At 36.1% G+C, this 14,735-nt stretch overlaps 3 protein-coding genes across 4 annotated transcripts; 1 reads left to right on the forward strand and 2 right to left on the reverse strand.

The window, feature by feature from the left end:
* Positions 1–3,122: 3,122 nt before the first annotated feature.
* LOC119066194 (V-type proton ATPase subunit H) lies at positions 3,123–11,604 on the reverse strand. 2 transcript variants are annotated; one of them, XM_037168510.1, is made up of 9 exons: positions 11,391–11,580; positions 11,126–11,207; positions 10,655–11,054; positions 6,896–7,087; positions 4,600–4,734; positions 4,160–4,533; positions 3,900–4,088; positions 3,713–3,826; positions 3,123–3,229 (listed from the first exon to the last, which is right to left on the reverse strand). In XM_037168510.1, the coding sequence occupies exons 1-9, from the start codon at positions 11,437–11,439 to the stop codon at positions 3,145–3,147; spliced, it is 1,620 nt and encodes a 539-aa protein (XP_037024405.1). In that variant the 5' UTR covers positions 11,440–11,580; the 3' UTR covers positions 3,123–3,144. The 2 variants fall into 2 exon arrangements, with proteins under 2 accessions (XP_037024405.1, XP_037024406.1); XM_037168511.1 differs by lacking the exon at positions 6,896–7,087 and having other exon boundaries at positions 11,391–11,604.
* Positions 11,605–11,636: 32 nt separating this feature from the next.
* On the forward strand, positions 11,637–12,892 carry LOC119066197 (tRNA-splicing endonuclease subunit Sen2-1). Its single transcript, XM_037168516.1, has 3 exons — positions 11,637–12,396; positions 12,506–12,636; positions 12,697–12,892. Exons 1-3 carry the CDS (start codon positions 11,778–11,780, stop codon positions 12,832–12,834), a joined length of 888 nt encoding a protein of 295 aa, XP_037024411.1. The 5' UTR covers positions 11,637–11,777; the 3' UTR covers positions 12,835–12,892.
* On the reverse strand, positions 12,892–13,535 carry LOC119066201 (COX assembly mitochondrial protein homolog). The gene is made up of 2 exons (XM_037168521.1): positions 13,365–13,535; positions 12,892–13,303 (listed from the first exon to the last, which is right to left on the reverse strand). The coding sequence occupies exons 1-2, from the start codon at positions 13,432–13,434 to the stop codon at positions 12,981–12,983; spliced, it is 393 nt and encodes a 130-aa protein (XP_037024416.1). The 5' UTR covers positions 13,435–13,535; the 3' UTR covers positions 12,892–12,980.
* Between the last annotated feature and the right edge of the window lie 1,200 nt (positions 13,536–14,735).

Consider the following 14,735-nt stretch of genomic DNA (forward strand, 5'->3'; position numbering starts at 1 on the left):
GAAGAAGTGGGTGAATCCATTGATTCTTCTGCTTAATGAAATAAAGAAAGAGAAATTTCTCATCTTTAATGTAATGAAATTCCGCTTCAGACGTCTAGAACGAACCTTATATGTTAACCTTTTTAAAAATAGCAACCTTATTGCGTCATATTGCATTGAATCTTTTACGTCACGACAGAGTAAAGTTTATTTTACTCTGCCGTGTTTACGTCTGTTGTTCAAAGTTTTGGTTAGTGTTTGATTCAAAATCTTGTAGTTCGGTTGTCTTAATCTAGAGGCATCGCTGATGAAGAAAATTCTCAAGCGAAGCTAGAGTTAATGGATTTAATGGACCAATAAGGTTCACGGAAAACTCATATATGCACCCCAGACGAAGAAATCGGGAACAGCTTCACGATTATAAAACATTAGTTGTGTGCTGCATATTGATCTGAGGATCATACAATGCCCGCCTAATGAATATTGTTGTTGTGTGCTGGATATTATTTTTCAGCGTGCAGGTCTTAGCTCTATGCCTGTTTTATAATATAAAATGACGCCATTTTTTTTCAATTCAATAAACAACCTAATTTATCGTTTAATAGAAGAAATTGATTTAATTAACTTTATCAATTTTATATGCGTTAGCAAAAAAAAAAAAAACAAAAAAACTTTTTCAATTTTTTTTTTTTTTTATTTCAATTTTATTATTATTATTTGTTATTAGCCGTAGATTTATATTTAAATTCATCATATTAAATTGCTAACAGATTTTTTTTTTTGCTTACGTTTTTTCCGGTCACCCACCCAAGTACGGACCGCGACCATCGATGCTTAACCTCAGTTTCTGACTGCCAACGACTTTACCACTGCTGCTATACTGCTTGCATATAGTGGCAGTCTTATTTCGAACCGTTGTTACTTTGCTTTATGCAGCACACAGGCATATTTATACCTGCATGCTGAATATTGACTAAATGAATAAAGTCGTCCGTATTTAGAATGGGTTATTGGGTTATGCAACAACATTTAATTGAATTTATTTTCTATGAAATGTAGTACTTCTCCCCACTAAGCAATGTCATCGGATATTATTATTTTAATTCTGAGCCTGGTTCTGAATTAGAGGTTTTTTTCAATCGTTCTACAAAAAAACTGTTCACATTAATAGTGAGCATCTATTACGCGAATTAATAAATTAAGATTGGCTCACCTAGTTTGTGTATATTACGTAGGTGGAAGCACGTGGTTTCAGGGGGTTTCGAACATTTAGTTTTTTCATGTTGCAGATATTGCAATGTCAAATTCTGTCCAAGATGTGACATATTTGCAAGGTATTGGCCTTTTTCACAAAGTATAATCTGCGTAACCTTCGTAAAAAGAATCTTGAATCTGACAAGAGCACGTGTGCCGACGTGTATAAAACAAATGTTCAAAACCCCCTGCTGAACCGTGGCGATCCTCTTGTCAAACGAACAGCACATAAACAAATATTGCTGAATACCACCAACTATTTCTGTTAACATTTCAAAAGCCTTTAACACCGAAAATGGATTTAAAAGTTCGTTCGTCAAAATTTCTATTGAAATACATAAATGTAACATTATCATTGCATATTAATTCGGTAAAAATAGAAATAACTTTAAATGAAGGAATAAAATTAGATTTGATAATCATCTTTATGCGTATGTTCGTGAGATCTTCCTTTTATTTCATTCTAAATACAGACGACTTTATTCATTTAGTCAATATTCAGCATGCAGGTATAGTTCGATAGTACCATTTAGTCAATATTCGGCATGCAGGTAAAGTTAAGTAATACATCCCACAACTAATTTGAAGATATAATTCAGCACACAGCAAATATATACCTGGGAACCTCACAATATTCCTACGAGCTGAATAATATTGTTGCCGGAACTATATTTTGAAAATATTCATATTACATGTTTATTGTAATACAACACATTATTCAGTCTGCAGCAAATATATGCAGCACACAACAAATGTCGAATTTGCCGAATTTTCCGTGTTATTTTCAACATATTTCCCACCAAGACAATACTGTAGGAGAAAATACGACTTTCTTTAATTTGTCCTACCGTAAAGAAAGAAAACAATTTTCTGTATGTTCCAAAGTGGAAGTTTATTTTATGACATTACACCATTCACTGTCAGTTAAAATGGATCCAACTTCTTGAGTCTAAACTCTTATTTTTAGGTTCTCAGTTCTCACCTGTAAAAGATCACGTCCTTCGTATTACTTAATGTCGCGTCTACTTCGGTGACTTCGGTAACAAACCGATCGAAACCGGTGCAACAACTTTCCAATAAAATGAAGCGAAATTCTGTTTCGATTTCATGGTTTTACTTTCATCCCGCAAAGCGCAAAATATGACAGAAATGGTGAGTTGGTGCCAAAGAGAATGCTTTAAGAGTCAAAAACTATCTATCGTTATCGATTAGTTCAACAAATGCCCGTTTCCTTATACAAAATGTGTCATTTTCTCAATTATTGTGAATGACGCGGCGCGAAATTCCTAGCAGCCGTTTAAAAGGTTCAGAATTGATAAAGGAGGAAAGTTGTAAATAATCGTCCAATCAATCAGTGTAAGTGACAAGTGACCAATTGTGTTTATTTGTAATTTCTTTATTTATAATTTTGTTAATTACACACATAACACGTATGCATCAAAATGAAAAACGCAATCGAAAATGTCAATCGCAGTTAGAAATAAATTTGCACATAACGATTTCTTATTGAATTTTCTAAAAGTATATAGTTAAGTAATACTCTTTTCTCTTTTTTACAAATTACATTTAAACAGACGATTATTGAATCGAGCAAGGAAACAAAAAAAAAACAAGAAAAAAAAATTGCAACTTCACTACGAAGGAGAGAAGTAAAGTATATAAAATCACTGCTACAAACAACCATTCCCAAAACGAATTACATGGAATGTTCAGTTAGATATTTACAAGAGGGATAAATTTAGATATTTTTTTTTGCTTTGTTTCATTTACACATCAAATTCTTTAACATTTTTCAATATTTTTTTTTTCTTTTTTTCGTTTAAATTTGCATTTACTAATTAGCTGTTCTCCATTTAAAATGAATGTGACGCATTTTTAAAAACGTTTTCTCTGCTCTACATAACTCATAATTTAGGCCTTTCCGGAAATCGGCGCTGAGCCACCTGAAGTCGGTTTTGTTTCGCTTTCCTTTTCAAGTTGCTTGCCAAGGTATTCCCTGTTTTTCAAAATGAGAAAATCGTAAGTCATTACTCCTAGGACATTACCCTTCGTTAAAAATGACTCCTCAATTTGTCGCAATGACAGGTCTCAATCCTCAAAACGCAATAGAATGTGAAGCTAGAGACTGTCCATTTCGACGACAGGAGAATTCGATCTTCTTCTATGGGAAATAGATCCTCAGAGAGATAATCTCTCATATTTGCTGATTGCCAAAGTACAGTCAGATGCAGTGAATCAGTGTGAATTTGGTTCAGATGTTTTTCAGCTGATCCACCCATGCAATCAAAACTATTTATACTTGTTTATTTGGTTGAAGTTGCTACACTGCTACACGCATGCGCGTGGTAGTCGTAAAACCGTATAAAGGCATATAAACAGTTTTGATTGTTTGTGTGCATCAGCTGAAAAACAGTTGAATCAAAGTCATGCTGAAATCTCAGTGACTCTAACTGTAAAACCGAAAAAAAGCAAAACTCACCAATTGTGCACCATCAATTTCTGAACGGCCAACAAAGCTTCGTAGCGAACGTTGGGATCTTCATGGCTCAAGAGTTGCATTACCAATTGTTTGCCGCCAAGTTGCTCAATTACACTAGAATGTTACAATAAGAACAAACGGTCACAAAAGACACCAATGAGAATACGAATGAACGATCAGTCATTACTTCTTTCCTCTGGGATTGTGACGAACGTATTCGCCAATGTCGTAACTGGCTACGGATAGTACAAGCGGATCCTTTGAAGTGTCCAACAAATGGATCAAAATACGCAACAAATCGTAGTTCTTCTCGTTAAGACGTAGAGCATTTTCACGCCAAAATTTGGCTGATTTGTGAACTGGTGACCATTCCAAACTGAAGTTAGACAATAGCAAAAACAATTTTAACCCAACCATCGGAACAGACCGCGTACGATCTAAACATACCGTCCGCTTTTGATTTCCGTGGCATATTCGTCAAACGAACTCAAATCTTGAACAGAGCTTTGCAATTTCTCGATCAAAAATTCAACATCGCCGCTGATATCTTCGTCGTCGTAACGGCGTTGCTCCAGGATGGACAGTTGTTTCAATACCTTGCACTGGACCATTGCAATGCAGTGCTCCTTGGCTACTTGCAAGTCGTCGGGCTTTTCGATCAAGTTACGGAACACCGCCAATATGATGCGAGTGACCTTTTCCTTGGCCGAATCGTTCAAAATGTCACTCATCACTGGGATGACATTGAACTTGTTCATCTTTTCAGCCAACAGTGAGTTGAAGGTCAGCACCCACAAACAGAATACCAGTTGGTATTGAACCTGTCGAATGGAAAAATTGACAATAGAAGCGCATGAACTCGAACAAACGATTTCGTGAAGACTCACTTGGAAATTGACTCCAGCTGAAAGGATGCCAACCAAAGTGCTGATACCATCGACACTGACGAATGCTAAACGGTATTCGTCAACACGCAACATCATTTGGAGGCAACGAGCTACCGACTGGATGTACTCGTTACTCTGTTGAACAAATTGGAAATTATTAGCGAATTGTGAATGTGATTTACGGTTAAATAGCCATGTTTTCAGCGAAAAGATATTAGTGCGTTAAGCAGGCCTTAATGTTGTCTACTAATTGTTAACCAGATCAAATTAAGGTTGTAAATCGAAGACAGAGAAGGTAAAGAAAATGCAGTTCTTATCACCAAAAAGATAAAACAATAGAGTCGGTTAGACCGGAATGTGGTTGAGGTATAATTCATTCTGGATTTTATGAAACTGCAACTGATTGGATAATCGAAACAAAAACTGTCCTTAACTATTTACTAGCTTTATCTCACGATATTTTTGAGCCTGCAATTACGGTAAAAGTGAATTGAAGGAAAGAAAAAACCAGTGAATGGGAGGGGTCATTTTCCACCTTTCTGTGTTGACAAAATCTATGTTTTCTGACTATGTTGTAAAACCTACCGAAATTGTCGCTTTGGGACCTGTCACCCATAGGCTAAGGGAAGGGAATGAAACAGCGGATCACCAGATAAATCTAATCAGCTGTTGTCAACAGTGTAGATAGAAATAACCGGTGAGTGATAAAGAGAAAATTTTGTGTATCCATCTGTTACTAAAGACGTGGAACTGACAGCTCCCGCTATCGTATTATACCTCAAATCAGACCAAACCCAAGATGTTTGTTTCATATAACTACATTCACTGGATCATGGCACATGGTATAGTTGAATCACTTGCAAATGTCGACTACAATGTTTCAGAGTCTAAAGGACCGGCGGAAGGACTTCACTTCAAACCACTTCAAATTTTATTTGGAAATAAGTTCAATCTGGTACTGAACAGAAGAGTCTGGTCGTGCTAACTAATGCTCACAATTTATTTACTTTGTCATTTTGATTTCCATAATCTTAAATTTTGTGTGTCATGTGTGTCGTTTGTAGACGTGAAATTAAAAGCATTTTTAGTTAGTTAGATCGTGTATCGAAGGGAATCTACTTATCTTTCGCACAGTTTCAGAATTTTCTCATCTTAGTTTTAACTCAATTCTACTGCGTAGCAGTTACATATTACGTAACCGAGTCACTCATAACTTATGGCATACGGCCACTGTTCAAAACCTGTGCCGAAATATTACTTGATATCGATACGAAAATAATTGGTGTGCAAATGAAGATATTGGTCACAAATAACGAAAGAAACGAAAATAGTAAATTACAAAAAATGAGACAGTACGGCGCGTTGTTGTCTTGCGGCCAGAAAATGTGTCATAACTGTCTTGCTCAGAACCGGCTATTCGCATTTTCTGGTCAAAAAACAACAAAGTATCGTCCTGTCTTGCTGGGAAATTTTTTGTTGATGCGTGTGGGATGCATTGCTCGGCTTCGGCTCTAAATACAACCTCCCCACATCCCCCAACAAAAAATGTCCCAACAAGACAGTAATGTACAATTTTTGTTGAGAGGCCTGTTATGCCAGACAAGTTGAAAATCAGAAACTTTGACTTATCAGGCACGACAGCCCTTTCAAAACAAATTTCGTTCAATTTCATTCTTTAGTTGTCACCAATACCTTCATTTTGATACCAATTTACCAATTTTTCTTCAATATGTGTCGGCCAAGATATGTACACTAATAGTGTCACTATTGCTATCCTCGTCAGATTGCTTGTCGGGATCAAAAATGAAGGTTGTAGAAAAACGTTTTTCCACCTTGGATAGTGCTGCCATAATATGCGAAAGCTCCACAAAAGAATTTTGAATTTCCTTTGTAGAATTGTTAAGAACTATCTTTGGAGACTCCCAAGACATTTTGGTCATATGTTGGTATGAACTCACATTGAGTTTCCAACATTCAAGAATTTTTTTATAGTCAAAGGTTTCTGTTTATAATTCAATATCTACATTGCCACCAGTTAAACTTTCACCAAAATTAAACGTGCAACTAAATTTAAGTAAATCCAATAGTTAATCAGAAGTGGTTGTAATAATTACACTAAATCTATTTCATTAGTTTCTATTAAAATACCACAATAGAGTCCCGCATTAAACCAACTCTAGAAAGCTGCTTCGATAAACTGCATTTTCTTTATCCTTCTCTTCTTTTCCGAAACGAACAAGAAAATTTTATTTTTTTTTAAAGAAAAGTTATAAAGAAAATTGGTTTGTCAAACTACCGATAAAGGTTTGGGCACATTTGCTGTGCTAGGTGTACTTTCATCTATGCTGCTCGATATCTGATTATACCGTTCAACAACGTGATGTTGTTGTTGTTGTTGTTGATGATGATGGTAGGTGCCATGATGATGGCCGTGCGACGCTTGAATACGTTTGGACAATTCAGCCATTTCTTTTATGTAGGTCTTAGCCTTTACGAAGAAAATTCTTCAGTTCCTTTTGCCATAACCCGCAATTAATGTGCAGAACATTAGGGATTAGGGTGTACGCAAAAGGAACAAAGTAAATTGAAAAAAACAAAAGCTACAAACAAAATAATGTTTTTGTATTGTGTGTAGTTGTTCAATATTGTCAATCTGAAAACTAATTGGTGGAAAGTTAAAAAAAATCTGTGGAAATTAAATTTAGTTGGAAAAATACAAAAATTGGCATATAAGTAAAAACACTGTCAATAAAGTGCAAATCAAAAACTGATTAGGAGTATGTGTATGCGTGTTTGTGTGTGTGTATGTGTGCAAAAAAATGAACAATAAAAATACTTAGAAACAGAAACTGATGGATAATAATATAATATCTGAACGATATGGAACATCTTCGTTGATGAAGTCACATACATAATTGGTAGTGCGTTCGGTTTAGTTTGAAAAAGTCACATTGCCACTCACATGCCCAACAACAACAATACAACAGTTCATCATCTTTGGTTAAATATATAATCATTTTTGGTTAGTTACATAAAACAGCATATATGAATAGTAAAAGTTAATTAGCATTAGAGCATGCATGCATTTTATATTTTAATAATAAAATATTCACTGTATTGTGTAGTATACAGATACATTAGATTTCTTGCCTATCAACTGCATATTATTGCGAGCACCCTAACTAAAGACCGAGCTTACAGTGACTACAATTGGTAAAAGTTTCCTATATGCAGAATGAACACCAGCTGAATATCACCAACTGGTGTACAAACAAAAACACTTTGCATTGTAAATAATTCAAATACAACCTACACACAGTGCATTTCTACGTTAACGTCATCTATGCGCGCACATAAGAATGTGTTTTGATTGCTTATCATACAATAAGTGTGTGTTAGTAGATCCAGCTGGTGATATTCAGCTGGTGCTCATTCTACACATAGGAAATTTTTAACAATTGTAACATTCTAAAACCAGCCAATCAAAGAAATTTTAGTTTTCGATAATTTTGACATTTCCCATCTCATTGTTTCAAGCGTCAAGTCAAGACACATTAATGTTATACGGCTGTAAATACTTGTCGAATGAGCGCATATGAGTGGGAAAACCCAGGTAAATATAGCGTGGTGATGATGTCATAGAGCGTCTGAATGGCATTACTTCCACTCTACATCTGCCTTCGGAAAACCAATAAATAGTCCACTGACATTTGACATTCAAAACACTAGTAATATTGGAATCAATAATTCCATACAGTCAGAGGCTGCATTTAGAATGTTCGTCGCTGTACGTTTAAAGAGTTTCCTAAAAAATTTCACGAAAATCGATTTTCTTTGTTAAAAAAAACTCGAATTTTTAACAGGTTTATTGAGCTGGCTCACGGCAGAGTAAAGTAAACCAAGCAGGAGCGCTTGATTTGACTGGGGACCTATATCAGTATTAGTGTATTGACGTTTCGAAAATGAACCGCTCCTGCATGGTTTATTTTACTCTGTCGTGACTGGCTTCAATAAATAACTGAAAAGGTTTGTTTTTGTATTTAAATGAACTGAATTAAGCTTAAGCTACGACTGTGTTTTGGACTAATGACTAATGAGAACAAATCCAAAAGACAACCTCGTAGAAACGACTACTAATAATAATTATTATTATAGCAAAATGTATGTTAAAAATATTGAAGGAATAGATTTCGTATCAAACACTAGGAGAGATATTTTAGACAGATTCAATGATTTTGTTCTGATACGCTTGCCACTTCAGAAAGGTTGCGGATACACTTTTCCCCGCCAGCCACATAATATTACCTACATATCAATCCTTCATTTTTTGAAATCTTTTTGTTTTACTTTCTAGGACAAAAAGTGTGTCTTCTGAAAAAAAAATCTTGAAAAGTCTGCCGTCACTAGCGAATTGAAAGAAAATTTGACATAATCTTTACTATGCATATAGTAACTAATGTGCGAAAGCGTTGGTTAGAGCAGTTAAGAAGATATACACCATTATTCTCTCTTCTAATCAACGCGTTCGTATATTTGTACAAATGCCTCGCTCCCCATAACTAAAGTATTTTATTAAATTCTAAAAAAAGACATGGGTTCAATATTCAAGCCTTCCGGACCAGAAAAACATCTCATTAGCCCAATATCCCACATTCCCAGGAGTCAGAGCAGGCCTAGGCCTACACGCATTAAAAAACAGGACAAAAGCTGATTTAAATAGCAATGTAAAGTTAACGAAAAATTTCTTTTGTTTTCAACTCTTGTTACAAAATGTTAAACTTGCATTTGCAACCAATTTTCCCTGATTGATTCAATTCAATTGAGAAAATTCAGCAGCAAATGCAAGTTTGACATTTTAGGACAATGCGAAAAGAGTCGAAAACAAAAAAAAATCGTCAACTTTACATTGCTATTTAAATCAGCAGTTCCTCGTCAAATATTTTTCGTCTTGGTATTGTACTGTCGTATTAATCCAAAATAACGTCTATGCTATACGTGTGCTTTGGAGAGCTTTCGCAAGCTTTGATATTTTTTTTTGATTACATTGTAAAAAATGAAGATTTCAGTTGAATGCAAAAGAAGCTTAAACCTCACCAAAGCTCTTCAAAAGCAGAAACAGAAATATTATGCGTTATTTTGGCTTTACACGGTGGTGGATTTCAAAACGTGACCTTATGCACGCACGTCGAGCGTCTATTTCGTTCTCCTAATTTCTAATGAAATGAAGATTTGCTCGATTCTTTACTCTTATCAAAATCGGTATCAACAAATAGATTAACCTTTCAGAAACAGCTGATCATCTGTCATCGATAGCAACGACAAAAATAAGAAATGATCTACCGTTGATAAGGTCTTAAATGGTGAAATTAATGTTAAAACAAATGAAGTAAAAGATTCTATATGTAACCCTAAGCGATCATTTGAACAATAGAAGTAACAGATTTAATGATTATATCACGATTGCCGTTTCTAAAAGGTTAATTCAATGATTCTCAATACTATCGGCACGGTTCATTTTCGGAGAAAAAAAAATCTCTCAAAATAGTCATGACTAGAACTAGACACTTGATGATCGATGATTCATTATACTCTAGAAATCTTCTGCCATTTAATAAATGACCCGAGGATATTCCTTTTATTGATTGCATTGTTTTTATCAACTTTACGTTTTCAAATTAACATATCAGAATATGTAGCACTCGTACGAAATTTCGATGAATTCCTTTCGTTACAAGAGCATCGCCTAAAGACCAAGTTTATCGATTTAACTTATCGTCCATCACTTCCGATCCAAAGATTACTCAACACAAGACAGCCAATTGAACATGCATGTTATTAAATACGACGAGAAGTTAAATTCAAAGACACATAAGAACATAAATGGTTAACAGAAAATCGTGAGAAAATAATTGGTGAATTAGGTGAGACAATGGGAGGCATAAAAATATTGAAATTGTAAAGAAAACGTTGTGTCGATTGCTTCAAATAGCATTTCTTGGTAAGTAAATTTTCGGTAAACTGAATAACCGTACTCACCCCAACCGCTTGAACTTACATTTAAAGTTAGTTGATCCTTAAGCCATTGCAAATAGAAGTGCAAATCCGACTTGGGCATTTGTTCGCCCGACCAACAGGCGAGCTTCGCCAAAATTCGCGACGACATGTTCACGATAAATCCATTTTGTCGGTTCAACAGATTCAGGAATGGTCCCCAAACATTCTCCTTACGCTTCGATGCATAATCGTGGAAGATTTGAATGCGCGAGCGGTCCTCTTGCAACAAATCATCGATCATGACCAAAATGTATTGAATGGTTTGATCCTTGGAGACGTGCGACAATAAGTTCAAGAATGTCTTGGCACATTGATCCGAATTTTGTTGGAGATAATGCGTCTTCTTTTCGCTGTCCAACGTACTGATGCATTGGTAATCTTCATTGTTTATCATCTGAGATCTGAGTTGGAAGGAAAAACACAATGAAAATGGCACGGGGTGGGTGTCACGGCAAAAGTTATTGTCACTTACTGCATGTAAGATTGCCAATTGATTTTATTGATGCGAATGTCACCAGCTTGTTGTTGCAAAACACTGGTTGCAGCAATCATATCTAAAACAATGGGAAAATGATGTTCAACTAAACAAGAACACAAAGGATGGCACGCAATTCAATTTAACGAGAGGCAGATCCTAATTTTCCCGAATAATAAGTCGGAAAACTTTTCATTGTCACCAAATCCAGTCACGAGCATAAAAGAACAAATATTGAATACTGCAGGCAGGAAAAACTTACCAATTTTATCGTCTGGCAACGACGACAACATTTCGGATACGTCAGTCATTTTATTGCACTTTCAAAACTATTTTTTTCACGAAAATCGACGTAAAATGAATTTTTCAGCCAACAAACTATGAACGACAAACCAGCTGAGTCTTGTAGTAGGTCTTGTGACTTTTTTTTATCGTGTGACACGAGAAACGACGTACTTTTCGGATTGTTTTGGATGATTTTGACAGCAACACATTGACATATCAGAGTTCAGTGGAATGTGGTAATGAAGTAGAACGAGTAGAGCCAGTGGAACAAGTGTTGAGACAGCTGTTTTTGAATATTTTTCGCGAATTCATTAAACGTAAACAACTTAAGTGTACATCGCGACCTTCTTATTTCGATCAGACAATGTTTCCTCAACCGAAGAGACGCAGAAAGAATCAGGCAGAAAGTGATTTTCATCCATTTCCCGTGGACGACATTAACGCTGAGTCAGAGCATATCTTCGCCGGCTACTTTACTGGCATAAACGTTGAAGTCTTTGATGCAGAATCAATTAAAAAACTTTACGAAAACGGTTCCTTCGGAATCGGTTCCAGAACGCAAGCCGCACCGAAAGTCCTTTGGAAAGGTGAAATTGCTCCGACGAAAGTGTCAAAGGAAATTTATGATAAAAAATGTGAATGGAGAGAGCAGATCGATTGTTGTGAATCTAAAGCCGAAATCATAGTCAACAAGACCGATGATGCAGGCGATCCAGAAAACGATCCAATGGAAACGGTTCAAATCGATCCATTTCACATCGAAGAAACACTTGTGCTCACCTTGGAGGAATCGTTTTTCTTGCACAGCACATTGAAATGTCTTCGAATTTTGGATAGTGCAGGAACGGTGCTGGACACGAACGATATTTTATCGAGATTTTGTCGTTTGAAGCCACACTTTTGGACGCATTTTGTGGCTTACTCGTACTTGAGGAGTAAGAACTGGATTGTCAAATGTGGACTGAAATTTGGCGGAGATTTTTGTAAGTGTGGCCGTAAATTATTGTAATTTCATGACATTCTGTGCAAGTTGAAGCTCCCTTAATGGATTTTTCTGTTCTCATTGACCGCTTAACGTTCTGTTCGTTTCAGTGCTCTACAAGAAAGGACCGAGATACTACCACGCCAGTTACATTGTGCTGGTAAAGCGATCCGATTCTCAGGAGTATCTTAATGTTAATCAACTTCATGGCCATTACCGAATATCGGAAACATCAAAGAAGGTGAAGTTTTGTCAGGACTGAGTTTTTGACGCATTCTGACAATCTGATTTCGTTTTACAGGATCTGCTGATCGTTGAAATTTACTACCCGAAGCATTTAGTCGACGAAACAGATCCAATGAGGTTACTGGAAAATTTGAAAATGTTTCGAGCATCGGAAATGACAATGAAACGTTTCAATTATCAGCAGGAGCATTAGCCTTGAAAATCACTTTACGGACAGAATAAATCGACGAAAAATCAAACGACATTTCACTTCAGTAACAATAAGCTAAGATATAATTCAAAATGCAAATCACAAAAACGAAACTAAATTGACTGAACGAGTCCTATAACCGAACGTCCTCATTGACCATTACTTTCCGCCGCTATCTTTGCTCTCTGTTTCTTCGTCAATCCACTGGTCCTGTATTCAGTGCGTTCCTTCAAGTAGATATCGGTGCACTCATTAATAAAACTTGCATCTTTGTACCAACGTCCCAAACATGTTTTCAATGCATCGTTTTCGGCCCGACAGTTTACAACCATCAATACATTGTTCGCCTTGCAACAAGTTTCAAATGCCTTCACCACCTCCGCGCAGTGTGTTTCCTTGGCTCGTTCTCGCATTATTTTCGGCACGAGAATTTCCTTTTCAACTTTACGGAGTTGTTTGTCGTCCGGATCGCCTTTTGAGAAATTATTTTTTTACAAGACAACGTTTTTGGTTAATCAGAAATAACTATGTACCCAGTCCGTGGGGACCACCACCCATTCGATTCGGCAATACACCGTCTTTTTGTTGGGTGTCAACAACCATTTTAATAGTGAATCTTTGTTGATCAAGTCTTTGTAATGAAAAATTAAATTATTTTATTTTAACCGCACAATGTCATAACAAAGTATTATAATGTGGAACGCATTCACTGAGTGACAGACGTCCAGTGAACTGAATTCGAATTTCACTGGAATCAAGGTTAGTAAGCAGAGGTAATGAAAATCACAAGTGCTGACAAGACCCCAAGGCTGTATACTTTGGGGAGGTCACGCAGATGCAGATACGCGGGTTACACACCATGTTTCATACAAAAATTTCACCATAGCATACAAATTCAATTTTGGTGAATTTGTTTGTATGGAAAAGGTGTGTTCCCGCGTATCTAATGAAATGGCGATCTGCGTGACCTCCCCAAAGTATACAGCCTTGACAAGACCCAACGGACCCAACCCACACCATTGTTGAGTTAAGAAGAAAACATCACTGCAATCCACTTGCATTACCATATATGGTTGGTTTGAAACGAGATTAAATAGGGACCGCCGACCACCAATAATTTTTTTTCATATTTATAATGAGTGATGGACAAGAACATCACACAGGAAAAAATTAGCTCGAACCACTGAGCCGTTTCTGAGAACCAGTGGATGCGCTACCACAAGCAGTTAGACACAGCCTGATCACAAATTTTAATGGGGATCGGTAGAGGGAACAATTCTAAGATATACTGTGTAAAAAATATTTCTTTCGATCATCTGCTCTCGGAGCAATAACAGTTGAAAGTCAAAATTTCACCATTTTCGAAGAGTGATACATCCTTGACAAAGTGACCGAACCAGCCAGTCCAGATTGATTCTAGACGCGGTAAATAAACTCTTTCAAATGGCGAAAAAAATAATTTGAAAATGTTCTTTTAAGTTACATTTTCAGAGAAGTTAATTTTTCCGCTACCCTCAGTGAAATTTGGCCACTTCTATACCTTTCTGGTAGCCTTATTTCAAACTTATTTGCGCCTATTTATGTCGTCTGATGAATAAGCTTATCAACGATAAAAAACATGCCTTACTTGATCCATAACAAGTACTGTTGATGATTCAGTTTTCAATCGAATTCACTCTACTCGCAAATCTGGAGCCCTCGAAAACGAAATTATTAAATTTCAAGATAATACTTCAATTGAATGTCTTTTACTCAATTAGCAGCTACTGTCCCTACTGTGTGGTATAAAAAATGGAGAGTAAGAGACATTTTTATTTTGTACAATTGAAGAAAAACCTTATTTTTGTTATTCTTTCATCTTATTTCTGTTAAATAATAAAAAATAAAAAAACAAAGAAAAACTA

This window comes from Bradysia coprophila, chromosome IV, assembly GCF_014529535.1.
Source record: "Bradysia coprophila strain Holo2 chromosome IV, BU_Bcop_v1, whole genome shotgun sequence".
Taxonomy (NCBI): Eukaryota; Metazoa; Arthropoda; class Insecta; order Diptera; family Sciaridae; genus Bradysia; species Bradysia coprophila.